Source organism: Podarcis bocagei (assembly GCF_964188305.1).
Source record: "Podarcis bocagei genome assembly, chromosome: 13".
Lineage (NCBI taxonomy): Eukaryota > Metazoa > Chordata > Lepidosauria > Squamata > Lacertidae > Podarcis > Podarcis bocagei.
In genome coordinates, this window is record NC_138138.1 from 57,262,692 (window position 1) to 57,290,445 (window position 27,754).

At 54.3% G+C, this 27,754-nt stretch overlaps 2 protein-coding genes across 3 annotated transcripts; both read right to left on the minus strand.

The window, feature by feature from the left end:
* Nucleotides 1-209: 209 nt before the first annotated feature.
* AP1S1 (adaptor related protein complex 1 subunit sigma 1) lies at nucleotides 210-8,093 on the minus strand. Of its 2 annotated transcripts, none has more exons than XM_081167614.1 (5): nucleotides 7,982-8,093; nucleotides 5,530-5,708; nucleotides 3,935-4,043; nucleotides 1,696-1,833; nucleotides 210-1,015 (listed from the first exon to the last, which is right to left on the minus strand). In XM_081167614.1, exons 1-5 carry the CDS (start codon nucleotides 7,982-7,984, stop codon nucleotides 968-970), a joined length of 477 nt encoding a protein of 158 aa, XP_081023740.1. In that variant the 5' UTR covers nucleotides 7,985-8,093; the 3' UTR covers nucleotides 210-967. The 2 variants fall into 2 exon arrangements, with proteins under 2 accessions (XP_081023740.1, XP_081023739.1); XM_081167613.1 differs by having other exon boundaries at nucleotides 1,690-1,833.
* Nucleotides 8,094-10,045: 1,952 nt separating this feature from the next.
* Nucleotides 10,046-23,013, minus strand: SERPINE1 (serpin family E member 1). The gene is made up of 9 exons (XM_081168002.1): nucleotides 22,874-23,013; nucleotides 22,209-22,516; nucleotides 18,479-18,712; nucleotides 17,498-17,692; nucleotides 16,437-16,635; nucleotides 15,493-15,593; nucleotides 14,583-14,669; nucleotides 13,259-13,342; nucleotides 10,046-11,732 (listed from the first exon to the last, which is right to left on the minus strand). Exons 2-9 carry the CDS (start codon nucleotides 22,513-22,515, stop codon nucleotides 11,695-11,697), a joined length of 1,245 nt encoding a protein of 414 aa, XP_081024128.1. The 5' UTR covers nucleotide 22,516; nucleotides 22,874-23,013; the 3' UTR covers nucleotides 10,046-11,694.
* Between the last annotated feature and the right edge of the window lie 4,741 nt (nucleotides 23,014-27,754).

A 27,754-nucleotide genomic window follows, 5' to 3' on the forward strand; every position in this document is an offset into this window, starting at 1 on the left:
TCGCAGCGGGTTGGGCTGGATGACCCCTGGGGTTCCCTTCCGACTTCACAATTCTAAGAGCGTTGCAGATGAACCCTGTTTATGCTCAGGTGCTCCTCCCGTACGACGGCAAATGACCTGCACCTCCGCCAGGTGTGCCAAGCGACCTCCGGGCCGCACCCCCTTTGCTCTTTCTGCCCCCCCTGGAGGGGCAAGAACCACAGCCAGGCCACCGTCTTCCTCACACGCTTTATTCCAAAACAGAGAAGACACTCGCACTCACGCCTTGGGTCCGGAAAGATCATGCCTTATTGGAAAGGGGCTGGGGGGGGGGAGAGCGGAGGGGGAGGGAATACAGGCACCCAAAGTCAGGGGGAGGGGGCTGGTGGTCTTCCAAATGGCAGGCTCCTCCGAATCTCCAGCTACCTGCGTCCACGTGCCCCACATGCATGTGGGGCGCCTGCCCCCCCAACAAAAAAAATGAGAAAGAGGGAAAGGGAGGGAAGAAGGCAGAGGCGCTGCTGCTGCCCCCCCCCCTCCTCTGGGATCCGTCACATGCTGCCCGGGTGAGTCAGAGGTTTGGGGGCGGCAGGAAGTGCCACGTTGCTGGTGTGAACAGATTGGGGGTGCTGGGGGGGCGGTAGGAGAAGTAGGAGAGTTTGGAGGGGCACAGAAAAAAAGATGGAGAATGGAGATCATTTGGTGCTCCTGAATTCCACGCTGCGCTCTCTCTCTCTCTGCCCCCCAACAGGCGGGGGCAAAATGCCTCCTTGCCCCCCCAAACACTCTGACGCAGGGCACCCACACCCCACCCCCAGCTGGTGGTTCGGTATTTACATCGTGCGGTTTGCAGGTTCCTTGGCCAGGAGGCCGGCTGCAGAGCTTGCGTGGCCGCCACAGGCTCTCAGCCCCACTGCATGTGGGGGGCAAAGGGGCACGAGGGGCAGTGGCGGGGGCAAGGGGGGGGAGCCGGCTCACGATCCCAAGTCTACGCCAAGCCCATCTCCTCCAAAACGCTCCGGGGCGACTCGTCTTCCTGTATCAGGGAGAAAAGCAGAGGGGAGGCGGGTTCAGAGGAGGGGAGCGGGAAGTGGGGGGGGGGGAGCAGTCAGCCCCCCTCCCCATAAGACCCCCAGCCCAACCACTACCCTGACACTTCCCAGGGGAGGGAAGGCTTTCTGCGCTTGCTCAGAGGTGCTCTTGACGCCCCGTAGAGCAACTAACAAGGGCTTTTTCCATTCTAAGGGTTTGGGGGTGTGCCAACGTCCACCATGCCGGGGGGGTTTCTACGGGGGGGGGGGTGGCAGTGGCTGAGGGTGCCAAGGCTGCTGCGTCTCCCTCCTCCCCACCCTGAGGATTTGCACTCGGCCCCAGCGGCAGGCGGCTGAGTCGCTCACGCCCACTGCAGAGAGAGGGAGCGATGGCTGCCGGTGACTCATTGCATGCAGAAAGCAGCCACCGCAGCAGCAGCCAGGAAGGCAGCTATCTTGGGGGGCTCCTCCAGCAGCAACCCCCCCCAAAAAAAATTCCTCTGCGGAAGCAGACAGAAACCAGGCATGTCCAGGGCGGCAGCAACAACAGGTTGCTTGGCCCCACAGCTGGAGGGAAGTGTATGGTTTGTCTTTGGGGGTGCAGGGAGAAGGCGCCCCCCCAGTCCTTGCCACACACCCCCCCAGTTCAGGCATGCAGGACCCCCATGCAGGGGCCCACCTCTACCTCCTGCAAGAGGTCCGCCTGCTCAATGGCTTTGAGGACGCTTTTCTTGGAGGTGTCCTGCACTTCTCCCCCCATCAGGAACTCGTCCAGGATGAAGTAGGCCTTCTCAAAGTTGAAGATGATGTCCAGCTCACACACCTGTCGGGGGGGGGGAGAAAGGGGGCGTGAGAACCAAGCAGGGGCCCCCAACACACCAACCCCCCCCCCAAACTGCTCCCAGGATCATAGCCGTCAATTTCCCCCCTTTAAAGGGAAATTCCCTTATTCCAAATAGGATTCCTCGTAAGAAAAGGTAAAAGTTGACAGCTGTGCCCAGGATCCTGACCCTCCAATCTGGCTGCGTTTCCGGGGGGGGGGGGGGTGCCAAGCGGCTGTGGCGCATTAGCAGCAGGAATTAGCTGGGGCGGCTGCCAAGCCCTCGTTAAGCCCAATTAGCAGCCATGCTTAGCTGGATTTTGTGGGTCTAAGAGCCGGCTTAGGAGAGGGAGGCTGGAGGGGGGCTTTCTATGGGGCAGGGAAGTGGAGGGGGGCGGATTAAGGAATCAAAATGACGGCAAGAGTAATTAGCGGCGGGGTTTGGCCTCTGCCCTCCTGCCTCCCCGCGGGTCGGAAACTCTGCTTTTGGGGGGTTGGGGGGGCAGGGGGCGGGGAGCCCAGGACCTCTTAGGAACCGCCTCCCCAGATCTGCCAGGAGCCCCCCAACTGCCTCAGCTTAAACGGAGCTGAACGTTGGAAGGTTCAGGATGGAGAAAACCTCTGGCGCAGAGCGGAACTCCGGAACTCCCTGCCACTGGAGACAGCGACACCCAACAACTCAGTTGGCTTTAAAAGAGACCAAGACAATTGGAGACAGCAAAGCTTCTGGGTCCGAGTCGCTGGAAAAGACAGGGCTCTCCTGCTGGGATTCCGCGTGCTTTTAATGTCTGACGTCTCATGCAGCTTTTAGTCTTTTGTTAGAAGCTGCCCACAGTGGCAGACCCAATTTATTAAGTAATAAATTAATATTATTGTGATTACTACTGCGGGTTCCCCATTGGGGCACCTGGTTCATCACTGTGAGGTGGGCTAACATAGGGACCCCCTTTGTCCACACCCAGCAGGGCTTGTCTCATGGCTCAGAACGCGAGACTCTTGATCTCAGGGTCGGGGGTTCAAGCCCCAGGTGGGGCGAAAGATTCCTGCACTGCAGGGGGCTGGACTGGATGATCCCTGGGGGTGCCTTCCAACTCTACGGTCTTATTATTATAAGCCCTAATGCTCCTTCAAAGGCCCAGTAGACCGGAAGGAGCGTCTCCACCCCGGACACCGGGGTCCATCTCCCAGGGGCCTTCTGGCGGTTCCCTCCCTGCGAGACGTGAAGTTACAGGGAACCAGGCGGAGGGCCTTCTCGGTGGTGGCGCCCACCCTATGGAATGCCCTCCCATCAGATGCCCTGTTTAGGGAAGCTTTTAATGTTTAAAACTATTGTATTTTAATACTTTGTTGGAAGCCGCCCAGGGTAGCTGGGGAAACCCAGCCAGATGGGTGGGGTATTAATAATAATAATAATAATAATAATAATTATTATTATTATTATTATTATTATTATTATTATTATTATTATTATTATTATTATTATTATTATTGAAATAAACCACTATCTGACTTTTAGAAGACATCTGAAGGTTTGAAATATGAATTTGGTATTACTGATTTAGCAAAGTATTTTTTTCTATTTCTTGTTTCTTTTCTTCTATCTTTCGTTTCTTTTCCAGTCTGCATTTTGAAAAATGTGAAGATAAATGTTTTTTATGTATTGTTATGTATTGTTTCTATTTCTTTTTATTTTCTTGTAATATTTAATAAAATTTAATAAAACTTATTTTTAACATCTGAAGGCAGCCCTGTTTAGGGAAGTTTTTGATGTTTGATGTTTTCTTGTATTTTTAATATTTTGTTGAAAGCCACCCAGAGCGGCTGGGGGAACCCAGCCAGATGGGCGGGTATAAATAATAAATTATTATTATTATTATTATTATTATTCCAGGCATCTCTGCTCTAGGGTTCAGGACTGAAAGGAGAGAGTTGAGATAAAGTCCCCCCCCTACACATACAGAGAGAGGGGGGGCGGGATGCTGGTGCTTTTTACACCTAGAAAGAAGCAGGAAAAGAGCGCTCTGCAGTCGCGGAATCCCAGAATTGGGACCCCCCGAAGGTCATCTAGCCCAACCCCCTGGAGAAGCCCCTCCCCACAACTCACGCTGCCAAAGTATTTGTCCAGCAGCTCCACGTATCGGTGGATGAGCTCCAAAGTGATGAGTTCGTTGTCTTGGCCCTCGATGGCGCAGCAGAAATACAAGCTGGCGTACCTGGGCAGGAGGGCGAGGAAAGGGGGTCAGGACTCCAGCTCTGCTGCTGCCTGGCTCACCTGGGGGGCAGCCTCCTCCCCACCGCACCCCCTTGAAGAGGCCGCCAGCTGCCCACCACCACCCAAGCCTGCCTTGCCCTCCCTGGGACGACCGGCCAGCCATTTCCAGGTGAGGGTGGGGGGCAAAGCAGGTACCTATGCTGGCCAGATGTGGGGTGTGTGGGGCACAGGGCCCTTATTAACCCCGCGCGCACCTGCAGAGGCCCCCTTTGGCCACAGAGGAGCCAAGGTGAGCTCGGGGTGCCCCCTGCAGGACAACGCTATCCCTGCAGGCACCCATAGAAAGGTGCCGTCACCTGGGGTTCACCTGCCCACCCCACCCTCTGCCCCACAGCAGCAGTGATGGGGCAATAATTAGTCTCAGAAGCACAGCTGCCAACGTTTTCCTTTTTTCAAAGGGAAATCCCCTTATTCCAAATAGGATTCCTCGCAAGAAAAGGGGAAAGTTGACAGCTATGCTCAGAAGGCTTCTCCCTTCAGCACAGCCCTGCGAGGCCATTCAGAGCACAGAGAGACCGAGGGCCACCTTCCGCTTCTGGGCAAGCCTCTGAGGGCCGCACACTCCAGGGGGCGGGGCCAGAGGTAAAAGGGGGCGGAGCTGTTGCTGTTAAAAATATATATTTTAGTATTGTACAATGGGGTAGTTCCTGCTGAGACTTCTCCATCTGCGAAGCCAAGAAAGAGACGCCAGCAGAGTTCGAAGGAATCAGCCGGGGAAAGAAACACAAAGGAGAGCTGGCAAGGGCCACACAGAAGGGAATGGGGGGCCACACGCAGCCTCTGGGTCTGGGGCTCCCCCACTCCTGCCGGAGATAAAGCAATTGGTGGGTCTAAGAGTCCCTCATTCCCCAGGGAGGGGGGCTGCTTATTCTCCGTTCCTGCCCCCCCCCCGAACGGACAGGGACCAACTCAGGATGAGCAAAGCTTGGGGGGGGGGGCTTTCCAATCCACACCCCAGGGCAGCTAAGGAGAAATCGACAACCAGGTCACCCCCTTCAAGGTGGGGGCTGGGTGCCCAGAGAAAGTGGCGCCCCTCTTGGGCCAAGGGACCTCCTGCAACAGGAGCAGGGCAGGGCCTTCTCGGTGGAGGCACCGCACCCGCAACACACTTTTCCCCCGGCAGAGCTGCCCCGAGCCAGACAGAGGCTCCTCTGCTTCCTCCTGGCCTTTTCCAAGCAGCTGCCGCTTGTTTCCGGCCTCCAAACCTTGTCCTGATGCTCTTGTGGGCAAGACGGAACGGCACCCCCAGGGGTCATCCATCCCAACCCGCTGCAACGCAGGAGTCGCAGCCGAAGCGTCCCTGATGACAGACCTCCAGTGGAGGAGAGGCCGCCACTTTCCAAGAACCGCAGTGTTGCAAGGGACCCCCAGGGGTCATCCAGCCCAACCCGGAGTCGCAGCGGGTGGGGAGCGGGTTCGAGAGTCACCTTTTGTAGACCACCTTGAGGTCCCTCCACTCCAGGAAGCTGCACATCTTGGGCTTCCTCGCCAGGACCACCTGCATGAGCTCTCTCACCATCTTCTTCTTGTCCTTGTCGGACGTGGCCAAGTACCACTTCTGGAGGCGCAGTTTGCCCTGGCGGCTGAAGAGGAGCATGAAGCGCATCTGGGGGGGGGGGCAGAGAGGAGAGGTGGGAGGGTGGGGGAGGTCAGGGGGGGCTCCTCTTGCAGCAAGCAGCAACCCCCCCAAAAAAACCCAATAAAATTAAATCCTGCAAAGCAAGGGGGTCCCCTGCAAGCACAGAATGAGGCCCTTCCAAGGTTTCTTTTTTTTGGGGGGGGGGGGGCCACACAGACGCAGCCTGCCGAAAAGCAGCCCAAGGGAGGCTGATCAGAACTTTCCCCTCCAGAGGCAGAACAAAAATTCATTCATTTATTACATTTTCCCACAGTCCTTCCCTTGCAAATCTCAGGGCGTTTTTTTAAAAAAAGGGTTGGGGGAATTAGGGGAGCGGTCCTTGGTTTCTTCTTATTCTTACTTTTACTATGCATTTTGCGGTTTTTATGTGGTGGTTTTATGCTGCGGACAGGCCTGAGATCTACGGTGGCGTACAAAACCAGTAAACAATAAATGAGTAATAATTTAAAAATGCAATATATATATTAAAAAAACCAATCCACAAAGACCCCTCCCACAGATTCCCCCTCCTCTTCCTAAAGAACCCAGGAGTCCGGGCCCCACTCCCTTTCCGGACTTGTCTGACACCCCTTTTTGCTGGAGAGAAAATAATAATAATAATAATAATAATAATAATAATAATAATAATAATAATAATAATGGCTTCCCCGCTTCCATAGCCCCTCTGGCAAAAGGATCTCTTTCCTCTTCTTAGGATCTGGCCAACAGCTCATCTCTCGTCCAGCTTCCTGCTCTCACTGGGGCCGACCAGTTACCCCAGTTACGGGAAACCAGCAAGGAGGAGCTGAGCTCCGCAGGACCCCTCTCGCCTCCTGGGGTTTCTTGAAACTGGGTTCTACAACCGTGGCCACAGCTAGCCCTCTCCTCCTCCAGGAATCTGCCTTTTAAAGCAAATTCGCTTGGTTCCTGTGGCAGGGAGTTCCGCAGGGCAACTATGCGCTCCTGGTGGCAGCTGCGTGCGTCGGAGGGAAGGCGGGTTGAGCTCAGCTGAGCAATCCTCCCTGGGAGAGTCACCAACAAGCCTCAACAGGTGAGCCAGGAGGGGCAGCCCAGGTAGGAAGAGGCGGCCACTCCCGGTCCTCTGGAGCAGTGGGAGAGAGCGAGTGGGGGCTTTGCAACACCCACTAGGCGCCACTTCCCTCGGGGCCAGCCCCAAACGCCTGGAGGGCTTCCAGGCGGGCAAAGGCGGTGACCCCGAATCCACACATTGGGTTGGAAGGGGACCCCGAGGGTCATCTAGTCCAACCCGCTGCAAGGCAGGAGACTCGAACCCACAGCCCTGAGACCCAGAATCTCCTGCTTTACTAACTGAGCTAGCCTTGCCTCTTTATCAGCGCCCCCCCCCCCCGCCCTTGATAAAAAGCACACCCGGAAATCCTGCCCCACAAGTGCTGCCTTTGCCCCAGTCTCTCCCCACCCCAGAGGCCTCGCCAGCCAATTCCGCGAAGGGCCAAGGAGGAGGGAAGGAGCTGGCAGGCGAAGCCGGGAAGGGCGCGCCTGTTCCGTGGGGCGGGGCGGGGGGGCGACGGGGCGGAGGCGCCAGGGAGAGGCAGCGGGAGGGGGCTCCGGAAACCCCCCGATCCTCGGCTCAAAGACCCCCCGGGGCGCTGCGAGGAGGGAGGGAGGGAGGGGTGGGGGGCGCAGCGGACCCCCATCCAGGGGACCGGCTGGCTTTGTGGGGGGTGAGCAATTCAAAGCCTTGCTGGGGGTCAGCGGAGACCACCTCCCCCTCCCGCTGGGGACCCCCATTCCCCGTGGGGACCCCCGCCGCCGCGGATCTGTGGGGTTTTCCTTTGGGGGGGGATCTCTTCCGCCTGCCAAGCCCCCCGGGGCGCTGCGAGGAGGGAGAGGTGGGGGGCGCAGCGGACCCCCACCCAGGGGACCGGCTGGTTTTATGGGGTGGGGTGAGCAACTCAAAGCCTTGCTGGGGGTCCCCCCGCTCCCTGCCCTGTGATCTGTGGGGTCTTCCTTTGGGGGGGGTCTCTTCCGCCTGCCAAGCCCCCCGTGGCGCTGCTCTCCCCGCCGCCTGCACATGCTCAGAGGCGCCCTTGCTCTGGAGGGGGGAGGAGGAGAGGGGGTCCTTCTGCTCTGGGGGGCGGCCCCCCTCTCCCGGGGAAGGATCCAGCCCCCCTTGCACCCGGGGCCGGAAGTGGCCGCCCTGCCACGTGGGAGCCAGCCCCCCTCTCCTCCCCCCGGGGCGCCGGATGGGGGTCCCTCCCCGCGCCCCCCCCCCCGCTCACCATGTCGGGCGTCGCTCCGTGGCGGGCCGTTCGGCGCGGCCCCTGCGGCCCTCCGGCTCCTCTTCCGCGGCCCGAACCTGCCCAGGTGCCTCCCGGCCGGACCCGCCCCCCGCCCGCCCCCCGCCCCGGGGCCGCGCCTGCGCACTGCGACGCCCGCTTCCGGGGCGGGAGGGGCGCCTCTCGCTCCCCATCGCCAAGGCAACCGGGCGGGGGCGGGGCCTGCCTCCCCGGGCGACGGGAGGGGCGGGGAAGCCGGAGAGGAGCAGGAGAGGAGGGAGGGAGGGGCCTCCTCCGGTGACGTCATCGGGGAGGGAAGGGGGCGCGAGGAGGGAGTTCTGGCCACGTGGGAAAGGGGGCGCAACTGAAGACCCCCCCCCCACTTGCATATGCTGATTTATGAGCCCCCTAACCTGGCTCTGCTGCCGGCAGGATTCCTGCACTGCACGGGGTTGGGCTGGATGACCCCTGGGGGTCCCTTCCAGCTGCAGGTCACTTCAGCCCCACTTATTCTGCCCCCCCCCCCGACAAAGCCACATGCAATCCATTTTTTCCTCTCCCCTCCCCCGAATTTCTTTTTGAGAAGAGGCGGTGGTGGAGTGGAGTGGTTACAGTTCCTTGGAGGTTTTTAAGCAGAGCTTGGGGGCTCCAGCTGAGATCCCTGCATTGCAAGTAGGGGGTTGGGCTGGATGACCCCTGGGGATCCCTTCCAGCTCTCCAATCCTATCAACACTTGCTCTCCCCCCCCCCCCGTCTCCCCCATTCAGTTCCTCCTCCTTGACCTCCCCACCCTCCCCATTCAAGTCCCCATGAGTTCCACCTGCAGCTCCTGCACTGCATGGGGTTGGGCTGGATGACCCCTGGGGGTCCCTTCCAGCTGCAGGTCACTTCAAACCCACTTATTCTACCCCCTTACCAAGCCACATTCAACCCATTTTCCCCGCACCCCTCCCCCTAATTTCTTTTTCCTCAGAGGCGGTGGTGGAGTGGAGTGGTTACAGCGGAAGGGTCTCCCTTGGGAGGGGGTGGGCTCTCCTCCCTTGGAGGTTTTTAAGCAGACCACCTGTTGGTCTGGAATGCTTCAGCTGAGATGCCTGCGTTGCATGCAGGGGGTTGGGCTGGATGACCCCTGGGGGTCCCTGCCAACTCTACAATTCTCTGTTTCTATGATTGCTGGGCTAAGAGCTGGGAGAGGCCTGGGTTCGAATCCCTGGGTGACCCTGAGGAGCCAGTCCCTGCCTCTCACAGCCTAGTCAACCTCACAGGGTTGTTGGGGGAATTAAACGAGGAAGCGGGAGAACCCTGTGATGCCACCTGGAGATACTTTGGGGGGGGGGACAGGTGGGGGTACCAGTGCAATGAATAAATATCCCACACAGCAACCCAGATCAAAACCCTGTCAGAAAATAAATCCATTTCCCCCAAAATTCACCGCCCAGCCAGCAAAACCTCAGAATGTCCAGGAAAATGCTTAGGGGCTGCGTAAGTATCTCACTGGCCCACCCCCCATTTGTGGTGCCAGGCAGGCCAGGACCTTTCTATGGGGTGGCAGAGGAAGTGGGGCTCTGAGCGAAGCGGAAGGAAGAAGGTCTGCAAGAGGGAGCTTTGTGGGGCTGCCCTATAGTCGCTTTTAGGCAATCAACCGAGTCTCTCTCCCCTCGGTGCCAAAGGCTGCACCAGCCTGTGGGTTTGGGAATGGGCTTGCAGGGGTGCAGGAGAAGCCCAGAATCAGGACCCGTTTTGCTCAAGAGAAAGCTCAGGACAGACACAGCCGCCAAGATGGTCGTAGTGTTTTTATTTCCTATCAAAAGTAGAATGCAAAATACTCTCCCCGCAAACACACACATGTATAGAAATAGTTATATATATACAAATATAAATCAGATTTCTGTACAGAAAAGTGAAAAAATAACCTCCTCTAGGAATAGAATTCGATCTCTCTGTATAAATACTGGTTTTTGAGGCAGCGCAAGGGGGCAGGGGGGCAGGCGCGACCTCTAAGTGCAAGGCAGAGAATAGCCGTGGGGCAATTGGTCAATCCTCCTTCTCCGACACCCTGGGGAGGGATGCTCCTGAGTCAGCTACAATCACCAGGCCCCTGAATCTCAAGGTGACTCCCAGGCCCCAATTAAATATCTCAAGGCTGGCACTTTTACTTCTTGAGGAGGGGGGCGCTCAGAACTGACTTGCTCCCAAAACGCTTCCAGTTTGCTCTCTTTCAGCGCCAACGCTGCACAAAACCAGCTTTCCTTTGGGATGTCCTTCCCCACCTATGTGGGGGGTGCCCTCTACCGCCCCCCCCAATTTGTACCAAGCTCAGCTTTCAAGGGCCCTCGCTGGGGGGTCCCCGGCAGCCGCCCGGCTCAGGGGATCCAGAGGGGATAATCCACTTGGACAGCAGCCAAGGCCTCTGGGCAAAACATCGCGTCTGCTGGGCTCAGCAATCCCAGTGCCATTTTTACGATTAACTGGAAGCTGTCCTGGGAAATCACAAGGACGGGGGGAACTCGGGCCAGAGAGCCATTAAGCAGAAATGGAGGGGGGGGACCCTCAGGATGGCAAACGCTGCTGGCAGAGCGCCATTCACAGCAGCTTCTGGGCCCGTGTGGGTCACGGCAAGCTTGCCTCGAAACTTTGCAGAGTTTCCGAAAGAGAGGCCTCTGTTTTTTGCTTGGAGAAGCCCCCGTGGCTCTTGGGGGTCTGGGCAAAAGGGCTCCTTCTGTGTGCCAGAGATTGCAGAATCTGTAGCATCTCAAAGGTCTCCATGTCAGGAAAACTGGGCTGTGTGAAGGCCAGGCGTGTTGGGGTTTGAAAGAAAGTTGGAGATTACTTTTGGGAGCGCTTGGAGATGCGTGCAGTTTTCTTAGCCCTTTCCAGAGCAAGGAGGAACGGCAATGAGCGGTTTGCCCCACCTGCCCCACGGGAGAGATGCTGCCCTTCCTCAGGGGGGCACAAGAGGAGGGGGAGGTTGCCCACAGCTCCCTCATCATCATCACCCCAACAACGTATTTCACTAAATTCAAACAGTAAGCCGAACATATATTAAGCCTCTCTGTTAAAACGTACTTCATAACAAATGTCCATCTCAGCAGTGCAGAAGGAAAATGGACGTATTCAAAGTGCTAATCTGCAGCCCCCACCCATCCACATCCAATGGGGGGGACACACAATCCTCATCCCTTCCCCACTCCAAACACATACATACATACTTAATAATAATAATAAAGAGAGAAGGCAGAGATCCCTGCTCTACTCCGATGTAAACATCAAAGGAAGCCACTAGCCCTGACTGGGCAGGGTTCCAGTCCAGTGTGAGGTAGGGGGCACACATCATCCGGGGATTTCTTGGCATGGCCACAGCCCCACCCCATCCGAGGGTGAGCAAGGGTGCGCAGTTGCCCCCCAGCAAGGAAGACTCTGGTGGAGGCAGAAGCGGTTGTGCAGACATCGTGGCTGGAGCCTCTTCTTTCTGAAGAGGGGATCTCTTCTGGCCCAGGGGGCAGAGGGGGCAGCCTCTTCCCAGCCGAAAGACCAACTGAGGCTTCTTCCCTGGGGGGTGAGAGGGCACTGTGCCTTGTGCTACCACTCAGCATCAGGTTGGAGGGAGGTCGACAGGACTCTCTTTGGGGGTGGGGGAATGTAGAGGGAGGGGACAGAAAGAGAAGAAAAACTTCTTCCGGCTCCTGAGAGATTCTGGCTGAAGGAGGTGGGGGCACTCAGGGCTCCATCACCTGCCCCATGAACAGGATGGTGCCTGTAAAGGAGAGAAAGAGACGTGTTGCAGGAATTTATGTATAGGTTGGGGGGTGTTTCCCCTCCAGCAGTTATCCTGCACATGCAGCCCACTACCAAAACCAGCACAATCGCTTTTGTGACTTTTGTGACTTGTCCCCACAAAACACTTCATCACAGTTTCTTCCTGCCTATTCAAAGGGCCTTTGTTGCACGATACCAAATGTAAGAATTCACTGATCAATGGATCTATGTACTGGCTCACTGGGAAAACTTCAGAAATTCCTATAGACATGTGAGCATCCTGATACCTGAGTGCCAGACAGGTAGCCATTCCAGAAATAACAAACCCAGATGGAGACAAAAGGGTGGGATTAACTTGGCTGGGAAACAGGGAAATGTAAATATTTCTTTCGTTTCACTTAATGGGTGGAGGGCAAGGGGAACCATGGGGCAGGGTCCAGGATGCTCAGATTACGGCCACCAGACCTCCCCTTTCATGATTTATGAGTGATGTAGTTTGGGGGGGGGGTAATATGGGGATCAGCTGCTAATAAAAGTTTGGGTTCTCTTTTGTTTGGGGCTTCCATCTTGTTCCACCTGGTGGCAGGTGGGAGTCCTGTCGCGACAGTCTTCAATCAAGACCAAGCCGACTGGCTGCTGTTTTGCTCTGGTATTCCTGGCCGGGGTCCTGGTTTTTTGTCCAAAGGAGCCCTCAGATTTCTCCGTTAACAGAAGCAGGGATGCGGTTAGGGATTAGGCACCAGGTTTCTAAATAGATCGAATTTCAAGGGGCTGTCTGGATGCACAAATTTCAGGGGGTTGGACTAGATGACCCCTGGGGTCCCCTTCCAGCTCCACAATCCTACAATTCCCGCAATGAAGCTCCTGCCTCTCAGCCTAAGCCGCCTCACAGGGTTGTTGGAATCATAGAGTTGGAAGAGACCCTGAGGGTCATCCAGTCCAGCCCCCGCAAGGCAGGAATGGGCAGCTGTGCCAGACGGGATTCGAACCCGCAACCTTGGCGTTATCAGCACCACACTCTAACCAACTGAGCTGAACAGGCTGAGGATAAAAAGGGAGAGAGGGAGGGCCGTGGGTGCGCAGGAAAAGGTGGGATATAAAATGCATTGATGACGAAATAATATAGGTGGGTTCAAAGGTCACTCCTGCCTTGGAGGGAAAAAATAAAATAAGGCTCCGTGGTCCTAGAGGCAGCCACCAGGAGGCAGCCTTGCACCGTTCCCAAGCGCAGCCTTGCTCTGTTTACAGGGTTTGACACCCGGAAGGTGGAGCAAATTTGTTCTCTGCAGAAGCCAAACCACAAATTGCAAGGAAGGAGATTTCGAGTCAACATCAGGAAAACCATCCTGAAGGCAAGAGACGGGCTCCCTCGGAAGGTGTGGGGCTCTCCTTCTTTGGAGGCTTTTAAGGAGAGGTTGGGTGGCCATCAGAATCAGGGATTCTTGAGCTGCCTTGCAGGGGGTTGGGCTAGATGACCCTTAGGGGTCCCTTCCAACTCTACAATTCTGTGAAAAGTGCTCTTACCGGTTGGGTTGTGTCGCACGAGGAAGAGGAAGGGCCTGTCCATCACAATCTCCAGGGGGGCCATTCGGGCGTAGATGATGACAGCTGAGGAAAGGAAACAGGATTCTTATTGCATCTTACTTTCTCTTTCTCTTTAGTTTTCTTTCTGATTGATATGTTGCTTTTTTATTATTCTGTTTAGCTTAGTTTGTATTCTACTGTATAGTATGTTGATGCAGGTGGAGCTGTGGTCTAAACCACAGAGCCTCTTGGGCTTGCCGATCAGAAGGTCGGGGGTTCGAATCCCCACGACGGGGTGAGCTCCTGTTGCTCGGTCCCTGCTCCTGCCCACCTAGCAGTTCAAAAGCACCTCAAAGTGCAAGTAGATAAATAGGTACCGCTCCGGCGGGAAGGTAAATGGATTAATATAATAAGATTTTTAGAAAGGAAGAGGCGTTTGAGGGCTGCATTGATGAGAGGAACTGGAGGTGGCCCAGAGGACAGCCCAGGAATTGAGCTGGCTGTTTGGGGTCACCCCAGGAAAGAGATGTGGTGGGGGGGGTGTATCTGGATGAAACCTCCAAAGACCCCCTAAGCAATAGGGCCAGTGGTCATCTGCTCTGCTTTTGGGGAAAGGGGAGAGGTTAAAAGGGGCATTTTCTGCCACAGCTATTTGGGATGATGCAGGAAATGAGGTTCCATCTTTGGTCACCTGCTCCAGGTGTCTTTTGGATACAACCCTTCCCCCCCCCCAGGCTTTCCCCGGCCATTAAAGGTGGGCCTGGCCTGCTTGGCGTTCTGTCACCTTGTCTTTTTGGTACAGTGGTACCCCGCAAGACGAATGCCTCGCAAGATGGAAAACTCGCTAGACGAAAGAGTTTTCTGTTTTGGAGGTGCTTCGCAAAACGAATTTCCTATGGGCTTGCTTCGCAAGACGACAATGTCTTGCGAGTTCCTGCTGGGTTTTTTTCCTCCCCCCCCCTTTTTCTAAGCCGCTAAGCCGCTTATCAGCTGATCTGATCAGCTGATAAGCCGCTAAAAGCCGCTAATAGCGCTAATCCGTCAATGGGCTTGCTTCGCAAGACGAAAAAACCGCTAGAGGATTCTTTTCGTCTTGCGAGGCACCACTGTACTTCCCGATGTTATCTGACACACTGACAGCATTACTGCATACCTGAATTTTATTGCTCACCGGTTTTTATATTAAGCAGTTCAGAACATTTCTGAAGGGGAAGTAAGCTGATCAAAGCACTGATAAGCAGGTTCAAAACTCCCCCCCCCAAAAAAATATACAACTTCAGGAAGGAGAAGTGGGTCACCCATTCCCAGCAACGGCGGCCCTCACCTGTGGCAGAGGAGGCCTCCGTCCCGCTCTCATTCACGTCGATCTTCACCTTCTGCAGGGCCTGAGCCACGAAGAGGGATTCTTGGTCTGCAAAGGGGGACAAGGCAGTGAGCAGGGAAAGGGGGCCACAGAAAGGGGGCAGGAGGGCCATTGGCTGCCTCATTCTCAGCTTGGATGTCTGAGAGTTTTCAAACAGAGGTCAGATGGGCGCCTGCAAGGGCTTCTTTCGCTGCAGTTCCTGCATCCCATGTGGGGTTGGGCTGGATGACCACTGGGGGGCCCATCCAACCCTACAATTCTATGAGTCGTTTGAGGTTTCTAAGCAGAGGTGGGAAGCACATCTGCCAGGGATTCTGTTGCTGTGATTCCTGTGTTGCTGCTGGGGTTGGACTAGACAGCCCTTCGGAACCCTTTCAAACTCTACAATGCTAAAAGCAAGCTGGGCATCAATATAGCCCCCGCCGCGTCCTCTGCAACAGTGCAATATATTTTTATTTGGAGTGTGGGAGGAGAAAACAGCTCTCCGATCGGGTGGCTGCTTCTGCAGCACACCCCTAAAAACCTTCCCACCCCAAAATGCTGTTTGACTTTCCTGTGTCTTTTGGGAGCGCGCTGCGGCCAGGCCAAGGCCCTCGGCACATGCTCAACAGCACCTTCCTCTTTCTTATTACTTTAATAAGAGCTTGCTCGGGATCCTGCTCTCACAGGGGCCAACCAGCTTCCCAAAGGAGAATTTCCCGGCACAAAAGCAGCTCTCCCTTCCTGTGGTTTGCAGTATCTGGGATTCAGAAGCATCGCTGCCTTAACTCTGAAACACGTTCTCACATACTGCAGTTGGGGAGCTACAGCCAGGCACCCCGGGGGGCAGACGACCAGAAGGGTCTTCACACAGGCGTCAGAAGGGACTGACCTGACAGGCTGCTGAAGTTGGCTTTTCTTGCGTCAAACATGTCCTTCATCCCCAGGGTCTCCAGGGGCCCCCGGAGGTCAGCTTCGCTCTCCAAGGAGAATCTGCAGGAAAAGGAAGGCGAGAGGTGAGGGTGTGTGTGTGTCACAGTCCAGGCAGCCACCAGCTCCACACCATGGCTGGGAGATGTGGCAGGATCTGCACCCAAATCACAGCTTGCCTGATTGCTAGATAGTCACAGACAGGGGATTCCAGAATTTCATATTCTCTAAACTTTTGTGGTTTGTTAATCTTTACTTCTCCCTGTCACTGCACACATTTCTTACCTATAATGGGGTAAGATGTCTGTAAGCTTCCCTCCAGAATAATAATAATAATAATAATAATAATAATAATAATAATAATAATAATAATAATAATAATAATAATAATTTATTATTTATACCCCGCCCATCTGGCTGGGTTTCCCAGAAAACACACTCCATTTTGAACTGGGCTGTAGAGTTTTGTAATGTTTAGGTATTACCGCCTCTTTGATTTTCACCACTGTAACTGTTGAAACCTGGCAAGACTTTTAATGTGAGTAAACCCTACGTTTTTCTGGCTTGCTTAAACAGTCTGGAGAGTGATTTCCTTGTTAAGAGGGAAACATAAACGGGAGAAGATAATCCAAGTTTGCATCCTGAGGTATCATAATTGTTCCAGGAGGTTTGATAGACTTCTCCCAAGAGCTTCTACAGATAAGCTGCGTACGGGTGGAGATTTTACTCTGCTGTAATAAATACTTGCATTCTAGTGAGGGAGAGGAAGGATAATTAATAAACTACCCACCCCTGCTCATCTAAATCCATCCAACAGGAGAGATGGGGGCCTGGCGTGGACCCAGGGGAGTCTTGGCTCCCCACATTCCCACCCGCCCTCCTCAGGTGAAGTGTTGAGGCACCTACTTGGGTAGGACCAGGAGCCTTGTCACTTCTGTCATGTTCCTCTTCCATTCGGCCACCAGCTGGGAGTCGATGATGTTGGTCAGGGCAGAGAGCGGGGTGTCCAGCTCAAAGGGGGCTGCAATGAGCATGCTGAGAGTCCCCCCCTGGTAGGGCAGCTCGATGACATCGTACTCCACTCCCGTAGGGCTGGAGAATTCGCCTGCAGAGGACAGGACAGGAGGGCGTAAGAAGAGAAGGAGAGACTGCTGGGTCAGGCCAAGGGGGGGCCACCTCCTCCAGCACCCTGTCCTCACAGGGGCCAGATACCCCTAAGAAACCTAGGACTCTAGATAGACTGCACCGGGACCTGGAGGTTCCATGAGAGGAGCCCAGCTGCTGGATCAGCCAGTGGCCTGTCTAGTCCTGCCTCCCGTTCTCAAACCCACAAGTGGGACCTGAATACAAGAGCAAGTCTTTCCTCCTGAGCAGCTGGGGTTCAGAAGCGTCCCTGATGCAGAGCATCACCACCCTGACTAGCAGCCGTTGCATAACGGTCTCTGGCAAACAAGCAGCCTGAGAAGCAGCAACGGCTTTACGTTGCTTACAAGTTTAATTACAAGAAGAAACGCGTCCAGAGCACGTCCCTCCCGCCTGCTCTCATGAACAGTAGTTGCTCAGTCTGACTCATTCTTCCACCAGGAAGAACGCCAAAACCCCGCCTTTCTTCTCCTTCCCTTCCGTTGTTCTCTGAGCTTCTCTCGTCTCCTAGTTTGGGGACTGAACGGCTGGCCTGTCTTCTCCCCAATCCCCCGAAGACACAGCCTCAGGCTTATCTGCTAGTTGCCTGGCAGCGCTCCTGTCGACTTCTAACTCTCCCTCTCCTTAGGAGCTAACAGCTTCTTCCCTGGGAGGGAGGGGGCCGGGCTGTGCTCTCTAAACTCAGCTCCTTGCTCGCTTAGTTCAATTTCTGAGGCTGCGCTCTGGGGGCCCATGTTCCTGACACATTGATGACCTCATTCTCCAGGAGGAGGAGGAAGAGGAAGACCCCTTCCCACCCCACCTCTCGGCAAGCCCCTGCTCACCGTAGTTGCACTTTGCCGTCTGCTCCATCATGGGGACGGAGAGGGTGCTGCCGTCCAGTTTGTGGAAGAGGCGCTCCCTGGTGGCCGCCTCTGGGAAGGGCAGGTTCCAGAGGCCCTTGAAGTGGATGGCGTTCACCAGGACCAGGCGGGTCATGTGGTCCAGGGTCCCCTCGGGCAGGAAGTCCTGGATCATCCCTGGGGGAAGGCATGCATTCTGTCAGATTTGCACACCGCCCTTCGCCCACAAACCTCAGGGCGGTTCGTAGCGTAAAGACACAAGGTGCATAATAAAAATAATAGCTGGATAGATGGCAGGCATCTCTTGCACCCCATGAACGCATCCCTTGCAGGCAGAGATTGTGCAGGCACACATTTAATGACCTTTGGAACATGTTTATGGAAACCATAGAGACCCATGAATCAACATATACTGGAGGGAAAGAATAAATTTATCCACATATATATAGTTCTGTAACTTTGATTACATATTTTTTTGTTATTTTGTTCCTGTTGCTTTCCTCTGTTTTTATTACTTTTCCTCTTTCCTTCCCTTATTTATTTCAGCTCACTGCAATACTCTCGAACACTGTGTGGGAAATTCTTTTTTAATTTCATTTTTCATTTTTCACAAATATTTTAGTCAGGGGGGGGGGGAAACTTTACAAATCTAATTTACCTTTCCCTCAACTTCCTCCCTCTCCCTTCTGCAGTTCATATATTTTTATTATTGCATATCCCATTCAAATACATTTATAAATTTTCCCTTTATTATCTCTTACTGCGCGCGTTTATATCAACCTCACTAATGTTTTACTTGGTTTACAATATGTCCTCAAATAATAAAAAAATAACCCTTTCTGGCGAGTGGCCTGGATCCTGCGTTGTCCCCCCCCCATGGGCCTGCCTACCTGTCAATCATCGTGACTGTCAGGCGGCCCAGTTCCCCCCTTGCCTTGCAGGGCTGCCAAGGGAGAGACTCACCTTTCGTGTGGTCCTGCACCCAGCTGTTGATGATCCTGCGCGCTTCCTCGCTCTCCGTGAAGTTCACCTGCTTGACCGTCTGGCGGAAGACCCGGTGGAAGTGGGGCATGAACCCTGGGCTGAGCGCCAGGTCCCTCTGCACAAAGAGGGCATCAGCCGTGTCCACTGCATCTTTGTTCCTGGGGTCCGTCAGCGCCTTCTGCAACCAGCGCAGGGCTCTGGGGGTGCCCCACTCTGCAGGGAGGAAGCGCCCAGCGAGGGCAGGAGATTATTAGTCATAAATAATAAAAAATATTTATTTATACCCTGCTCTTCCCGGTTCAGAAAACCGGGCTCAGGGCGGCTAGCAACAAATTTAAAACACTTAATTGATGCAACAAAAAACAGCATAAAATACAGTTGTTGTTGTTTAGTCGTTTAGTTGTGTCCGACTCTTCGTGACCCCATGGACCAGAGCACGCCAGGCACTCCTGTCTTCCACTGCCTCAGAATTCAAAAATCAATTTAGGGAGGAAATCCATTCAATAAATATTAGATGATCACCAGGGCTAGCTGGCTAAATTAGTCCTATTTGGGCCAGCGAGGAGACCAGGGGAGAATGAGCTGTGGGATCCCAGAGTGGGTTATCTTCGTCAAAAGGGGATAAGGAGGGAAGGAAGGGGAATAAAAGATCAGGCTGAATTCAAATTGAAAGCCAGGCGGAATAGCTCAGTCTTACAGGCCCTGCGGAAGGAGGTTAAATCCTGCAGGGCCCTGGTCTCCTGGGACAGAGCATTCCACTAGGTCGGAGCCACCACTGAGAAGGCCCTGGTGGAGGATAGTCTGACTTCTTTAGGGCCCGGGATCCTTAAACTATGGTTCTTCATGGACCTTAAGGTCCTCTGCGGGGCAGACCAGGAGAGGCGGTCCCGTAAATACGAGCATTCCCTCCTTTTCTCTCTCTCCATTTCTTCCACTTTTTCATTGTCCACTGCAGCTCGTTTCTCAATGCACCATCCACCCAAACCAATGGATTCACATGACAAGGAGGGTGATCCTCGAAGGCATTACTTGGCAGGGTGAGGCTGACGACTGGAATGTCAGAACTGAAGGTTATAACCGGTTCAAGAGGAACAGACCAAACAGGAAGGGAGGAGCAGCAGCAGTGTATATAAAGGATGTGTACACTTGTGGAGAAATCCACGACTGGGAGCATGGAAGGCAGGTTGAGAGTATAGGGGTATAAATTTCAGGAGAGAAAAACAACAGGGACCTTACTGTGGGTGTCTGCTAGAGACTGCCAAGCCTGAAGACCTGAGCGATACCTTCCTAGAGCAGACTACCCAAGATTCAAAAAGGAGAGATATAGTAGTCATGGGAGACTTCGATGACCCCAATATCTGTTGGGACTCCCAAGAGAATATACGGTCCAAAAATTCCCCAGTCGCTCGCTGGCCATTTCATTTCCCAGAAGGTGGAAGAAGCAACAAGGAGACCATCTATCTTGGATCTGGTCCTCACCAACAGGGAAGAACTGATTGATGAAGTGGAAGCACCAGGAAACTTGGCAGAAAGTGATCATGTTCTCCTGGGTTTCACACACTCTCTGGGCTTTAAGAAGGCCAATTTCGAAAAGCTGAAGGAGCTACTAGGTGAGATCCCGTGGTCAGAGACACTCAAAGAGAAGGGAGTCCAAGATGGAAGGGAGTTTCTAAAAGGAGAAATGCTGAAGGGCCAACTGCAGACAATGCCAACAAGAAAGAAAAGTGGGAGGCATCTAAGGAAAGTGGTGTAGGAGCTTAAAAGATTAAAGTTTTCTACCCCGCTTCTCTCTCTCTCTCTCTCTCTCTCTCTCTCTCTCTCTCTCTCTCCCCACCCCCCATCTCTTTTCCCACCTCTCTTCTCCCCCAACCTTATGCTGTAAAGGTAAAGGGACCCCTGACCATTAGGTCCAGTCGTGGCCGACTCTGGGGTTGCGGCGCTCATCTCGCTTTATTGGCTGAGGGAGCCGGCATACAGCTTCCGGGTCATGTGGCCATCAGGACTAAGCCGCTTCTGGCGAACCAGAGCAGCGCACGGAAACACCATTGACCTTCCCGCCGGAGCGGTACCTATTTATCTACTTGCACTTTGACGTGCTTTCGAACTGCTAGGTTGGCAGGAGCAGGGACCGAGCAACGGGAGCTCACCCCGTCGCGGGGATTCGAACCGCTGACCTTCTGATCAGCAAGTCCTAGGCTCTGTGGTTTAACCCACAGCGCCACCCGCGCCCCATACCTTATGCTGTATACAGCATCAAAGTCTCACATCGAATAGAACTGATCTATAGAAAGGACTTTATGATCTGAAAATGCACAAACGTTTGTACTTTTGTAACCCAAGAAAATCTTTAATAAAAACTTTTTTTTTTAAGGGACAAATGTAAGGTTCTACACTTAGGCAGGAAGAACCAGCTACACAATTGTAAGATGGGGGGGGCACCTGGCTTACTAGTAGTGCATGTGAAAGAGATCAGGGGTCTTAGTGGTCCACAAGCTGGACATGAGTTCGCAGTGTGATGCAGCAGCAAAAAAGGCTAACGCTATTCTCGGCTGCATCCACAGAAGTCTAGTGTCTGGATCAAGGGAAGTAATAGCCCCACTCTATTTTGCCTTGGTCAGACTGCAACTGGAGTCCTGTGTCCATTTCTGGGCACCGCAGTTTAAAGGAGATTGACTAGCTGGAAGGTGGGCAGAGAAGGTTCGCCCAAGAGCATCAAGGGTCTGGAAATTAAGCCTGATGAGGAACGGTTGAAGGAACTGGGCATGTTTAGCCTGGAGAAGAGGAGCTATGAGGGCCAACATCATATATCTTCAGGGCTGCCACGTGAAAGATGGAGCAAGCATGTTTCCTGCTGCTCCAAAGGGCAGGACTCGAATCCAGGGCTTGATATTGCAAGGAAGGAGATTCGGACTCCCTTGGGAGATGGTGGGCTCTCCTTCCTGGGAGGTTTTTAGGCAGAGGTTGGAAGGCCATCTGTCATGGATGTTTGAGCTGAGATTCCTGCATTGCAGGACTAGATGACTCTACAATTCTATGGTCTGAATGCATGAGTCGCCCCAGTTGCATAAGAGGTAGTTAAAAACAACAACTAATTCCCCCATTAAAACAAAACAAAACATGAATGTTGACACAGTGGGTAACTCCCCCTGTATCACCAGCTCAGCTAGCGAAGATTTGGGGTTTATTTTGGTGCTTTGACCGGATAGCTGAGAGGAGAGCAGCCCAGGACAGACTCTGGCTCTGTTAGAAAGAGGCAGGGAGCTCAAGGAAAAGAGGGGGCCCACTCACCCCTCAGTTCCTCCCCGCAAGACGGACCCCTCAATATCACTGCAACACCAGGGATGGGGAGGCAGCAGCCTTCCTTGCATGGGGTGGGGGTCAGTTCGGGGACCTGGAGAACAGCATCACAACCCAGCTTGGCCACCGCTGGGGTGTCAGGGAAATAGCTGGGGGTTCTCCCCACATATTTCTTGCCTGAGTGGGCTGGCTTGCTCCGGCTAGTGGTGGGGTCTGTCCTGCGGGGCTTCTCCAGCCCCCTAAGGGGATGCATCCTGCACCTCAAGTGGATGCCGGCGAGGAGGAACTTTGCTGCCCCCCTCACGTTTCCCTTGTTGCAGCAAAGCCAGGACAAAGCGTCGGAGGCTTCGCTGAGCCGCTGCGCCCCCTCAGCCCCCTCTCAAGCCCCCCACCCGGGGGGCTGCGGACTCACCGTCGAGGCTGAAGGCCATGCTGTCCTGGATCTGTCTCCGCGTCTCGCCGGCGGCGGCCATCTGCAGCATGGCCAGGACGGAGGCGACGCCGTAGGGAGAGAAGGCCACGTTGCGCTCGCCGGAGGAGGCGGCCACCTCGCGGAAGACGCGCACGCCGAAGTCGGTGGAGAGGCTGGCCACGCGGGAGACACCCGGCCGGGCGAGGGGCGCCGGGGACGCGCAGGACAGGGCCACCAGCCCCGCCAGGGTGACAGCCCAGACCAGGCTCCGGGAGGCGCCGGGGATCGTGCTCGACGGCAGAGGCATCCTAGGAAGGGGAGGAGAAGGCGGTGAGAGAGGAGACCCCCGACGACAGGAAGGCGCACGGCTCGGCCGTCTGGGAATCGGGGTAGGGCGAGAGCCAGGCTTGGAGAGGGGTCTCCCTTCCCCGGGGGGCCTTCGTGCAGATGCGCAGCTCGTCCCCCGCCCTAGGGCCGCTTTCGGGGCTCTTCCCGGTCCCGATTCCCCTCCGGAGGAAGCCTGAAGCCCCTGCAACGCGGGAAGGCAGGCGCGGCGGGTACGGGACCCTGCTTGGACACGCGTCCGCCTCTCCCGACGTGCGTTGCAGCCCGCAGGACTGCCCAGCGCCCAGCGAGCGAGCGAGCAGCTACGGTTCCTTTCCTACCTGCTTCTTTTCTCTCTCTGTCTGGCGGGAGCGACTCTTGCTCGGTGCTGCAGCTTTTGTGGCTGGGGCTGCCTGCCGAGGGCTCTTTTATGCGCGCCCGCCCAGCCGCGGGCCAGGAAGCCGCGATGAAGTCACCGGCCGGCCCCGCCGCTCCCCTCCCTCGTCGCGATGAGCAACGCCCGCAAACAACTCCCGCCGCCTCGCTGCGCCCCGTCGCGGGAGTGGGGCGGCGGAGGGGCGCGGAGAGGCTGAGTCACGCCCCGGCGGCGGAGCGCGGAGGGGGCTTGGCTGCCCAGATGTGGCCCCTCCTCCTCCTGCTGCCCCCCAACCCCATCCCTGCCCCAGGACCAGGAGTCCTCCAGAAGTGGGGGGGGGAGAGAGAGAGAATGGCAGAACTGTAGAGTTGCACGGGACCCTCAAGGGTCGTCTAGCCTGACCCCCTGCAATGCAGGAATCTCAGCCCTTGGCTGCAGAACTGGAGCTCCCTCCTTCTCCTGCGGCTTCAGAAATATTGCCACCTCCCACAACATACAGCCACTGACAACCCTCTCCTCCTCCATGAATTTGCCTAACCCCCTTTTAAAGCCACCAAGGTGGGAAACCATGACTGCCTCCTGTGGCGGGGAGTTGCGCAAGTTAACCATTTCTTTTATCCATCCTGAATCTCCCAAGTTCCGCTTCCTTGAATGACCAGGAATTCTAGTGCTCTGAGTTCCTCCATCCACCTTCTCCATGCCATATAGCATTTTATAAACTTTTATCGTGTCTTATATTACTTACCTTTTCTCTAAACTACGCCCCCCCCCCCACTGCACCCTTCCCTCCAAGAGGAATCGCTTCATCCCCTCCATCTTTTCGGTTGCTTTTCTTTGAACCTTTCCCAACTCTGCAATATCCTTTTCCCAGTGAGGCGACCTGAACTGGACACACAGCACTCCAAAGAGGGCCACACCACAGATTAGTATTTTGGCCTTGTGATACTGCCGGCTTCGTTGTCCATTCCTTAAGATCCTTAGTGTGGGAATCTGCCTTGTCCACAGGGGCCACACTCTGGGTCAACATCTTTGGAGCGCTCTCTACTGTGACCCCCAAGGTCTCCCTCCTGGCCCACAGACCCCACAAGGGCATAAGTGGAATGAAGATTCCTTGTCCCTCCATGAACTGCATTGGCCATTTTCATTTGCCGTTTTGCCTCCCACTCACTCAGTTTGGAGAGGTCCTTTTGGAGTTCTTCACAGTCTCCTAATATTTTTTGCAGCCACAAACAATTTAGTCTCATCAGCAAACCCGGCTGCTTCACTGCTTGCGCTTAACTCTGAATCGTTTTATCGATGATCAAGTTAAAATCAGTACGGGTTCTTGGGGGACTCAACTTTCTACATCTCTCTGACTCTGTTTGGAGAGTTGTCCATTTATTCCTACTCTCTGTTTCCTGGTTGCTTAACCGTTTTAATGCTCCCTGGAGTTTCCTTGAACACCCACAAACCCATATCCATTTCCATGGCTTATTTTTTCCATTCAGCCTTTCAGGGAGTATGTTCTTGGGCTGCAGATAGGCAGATCTATCAATTCTGGTTTCTCTCTATTGCTCATCTTTCAGTTGTTCACATTTGCACCTCAGTTTGTGGGTGGGGGTGTCTGCATGAAAACCTACCAGCATTTTAACCCCCTTGTATCCTAATATTCACATCCTTGCCTGCAATTTCACTTCATACGCGCATCTTTGCAAAACCTGTTTCCGTCATCCAAAGCATTTTTCTCTGCTATTTCACATAGGCTCTCTTTGCCATGGTCTGTACATTTTTGTGCTCCTTACTCGATTGGGAAACTGCATTGCATAACCAGGGAATTCTAGAGCTGAAAGGGACCCATCTCGTCCGACTCCCTGCAATGCAGGAAACTCGGCTGAAACATCCATGACCGATGGCCACACAGCCTCAGTCGACAAAAATGTTGAATAGACAACTCCCTTCTCTTCCAAAGAACATTGTTGTTGTTGTTGTTGGCGTCCTTCTGTCTCAGGAAACAATGGAGGACTGTTCCTTTGGAGGTGAAGTCAAACTTTTGGAAGGTTGCAGTGCCTGCTGTGGCTGCAGAAACCGATACAGGAGAGACATGTTTTGTTGCAGACGGGGCAGAGGAAGGCGGCCGGTTGTGCTGCTGCAAATGCGCCAGGGTGTTTCTTCTCTCTGCGCTCCCCAAAGCGGCCATTCCTCCTCTGGTCACTGCTGCGGATGCACAACCTGCCTGTCTCCAGGCACGGCCGTCGTCTGCAAGGGATTCCCACACGGCGGAGTTGATGTCACAGCCTCCATGTCACGCTTGCAGACATCTTTGTCATGCAGAGTTGGTGTGGTGCTGGAAGCTACTGATCCCTTGGGGGATCCTGCCCTCTTCCATTCTGTGGACATGGCCAAGCCAGCGTAGACGTCGCTGAGACATATTCTGGGAATGTGGGCTTGGGAGATCTCTTTGAGACCCTGTCCTGCCATGTGATGCCCCAAACCTTCCCAACTCAGCGCATGTGAGAGGCGTTGAGATATTGATATAGATAGAGGGGGTGGGAGGAGACCAGCAGCACCTCCTATTTATCAAGAGGCCATTGCTGAGGCTGCATGGGGGGGGGGCTGCCAATGAGGAGGCAGGTTTGGCCTCGAAGGAGTGAGAGCCAGTGTGGTGTAGTGGCTAAAAGCGGTGGACTTCATAATCTGGTGAACCAGGTTCGATTCCCCACTCCTCCACATGCAGCTGCTGGGTGACCTTGGGCTAGTCACACTTCCTTGAAGTCTCTCAGACCCACTCACCTCACAGAGTGTTTGTTGTGGGGAAGGAAGGGAAAGGAGATTGTTAGCTGCTTCAAGACTCCTTAGGGTAGTTATAAAGTGGAATATCAAATCCAAACTCTTCTGCTGCTTCTTCACCACAGCCACTTCAGCAGCATCAGCAGTGGCTAATAATAATAATAATAATAATAATAATAATAATAATAATAATAATAATAATATATTCTTTATACACCGCCCATCTGGCTGGGTTTCCCCAGCCACTCTGGGTGGCTTCCAACAAAATATTAAAATACAGTAGTGCGTCAAACATTAAAAGCTTCCCTAAACAGGGCTGCCTTCAGATGTCTTCTAAAAGTCTGGTAGTTGTTCTTCTCTTTGACATCTGGTGGGAGGGTGTTCCACAGGGCGGGAGCCACCACTGAGAAGGCCCTCTGCCTGGTTCCCTGTAACTTGGCTTCACGGAGGGAGGGAATCACCAGAAGCCCCTCGGGGCTGGACCTCAGCATCCGGGCAGAATGATGGGGGAGGAGATGCTCCTTCAGATATACTGGACCGAGGTCATTTAGGGCTTTAAAGGTCAGCACCAACACTGCGCCAGTGCGTTCTTTGGAGGCCAGATCTGCTGTGCCTTTGGGTCCTGCCACCTGAGGCATTTGCCTCATCTTGCCCCATGTTTGGAGGCGCAAGTTTGCTCCCAAAGGCATCTAGCCATCCAATCAGCCATAGGGTCAGTCAGTGGTGTGATGTGCTTCCTGCAGCTCGCTGCACATTTGGCGAGGGGTCTGGGCTGAGCGGGTGCATCGCCGTGATTCTGGCTGAGCTCTGGGGCCAGAAAGGCCAGGGCTTTATCAGGAGAAGGGGTCAGGTTTTGCACCCTGGCCCTATCTCCTGCTGATTCAGGGGAATGGCTGCTAACTGCCCCTGCTGCACTTTTGGGGCCTTGACTCAGCATATTCCTGCCTGGCTGCCAGGCAGCTGGGGCCCGTGACGGAGGAGGTCACGTTCCAGGGCCATGCTGAGAGCTGCTGAGGAAGATTTTCCAGTGACTCTCTCCTCTGGGGGAACAAACGACAACACGCAGATGAACCCGGTGTCCCCAAACACCCACAGGATGACCGCAGCTGTTCCTGAATGTCCGGGAATGCCCCACTGCAACCGCCACACTCCCCCCACATGCCAGCCAAGGCTGCTCCGGGTATGGGGCAACAGGAGGCCTGGGCAGGAAGGTCAAGAGAGCAGAAAGGAAGCGGGGAATCCCTGGTCCTCTTTAGGGGCCAAGGAGCCACATGTGAGACAGAGAGGAAGGAAGGGAGAGAAGGGGGCTGGAAGTACATAAGAGGGCAACATAGTGGTTGTTATTATTATTTATTAAATTTGTATACTGACCTCCATCCAAAGATCTTCGGGTTGTTCACAGCATAAGTGTACAGAGTAAAACCACAAAGTACGTAACAGGAACTGGAAGAGGAACAAAACAATAACTAATAAAGTTATTCATCACTTTTTTTCCACAACGGCAATGCAACTTACAATATTGTAAGCCAAAAAACACATGTTGTTGTTGTTTAGTCATTTAGTGGTGTCTGCCTCTTCGTGACCCCCTGGACCAGAGCACGCCAGGCCCTCTTCCAGAACACTGTCCCACCATCTCGTCCTCCGTCGTCCCCTTCTCCTTGTGCCCTCCATCTTTCCCAACATCAGGGTCTTTTCCAGGGAGTCCTCTCTTCTCCTGAGGTGGCCAAAGTCTTGGAGCCTCAGCTTCAGGATCTGTCCTTCCAGGGAGCACTCAGGGCTGATTTCCTTCAGAACGGAGAGGTTTGATCTTCTTGCAGTCCATGGGACTCTCAAGGGTCTCCTCCAGCACCAGAATTCAAAAGCATCAATTCTTCGGCGATCAGCCTTCTTTATGGTCCAGCTCTCACTTCCATACATCACTGCTGGGAAAACCAGAGCTTTAACTATACGGACCTTTGTACATTAAAACCAGCATTTTTTTAAAAAACACCCCTACATCAAAATAGTCCTGCGTTGCAGGGAGGTTGGACTAGATGACCCTCAGGGTCCCTTCAAATTCTACAATTCTGTGATTCTATGA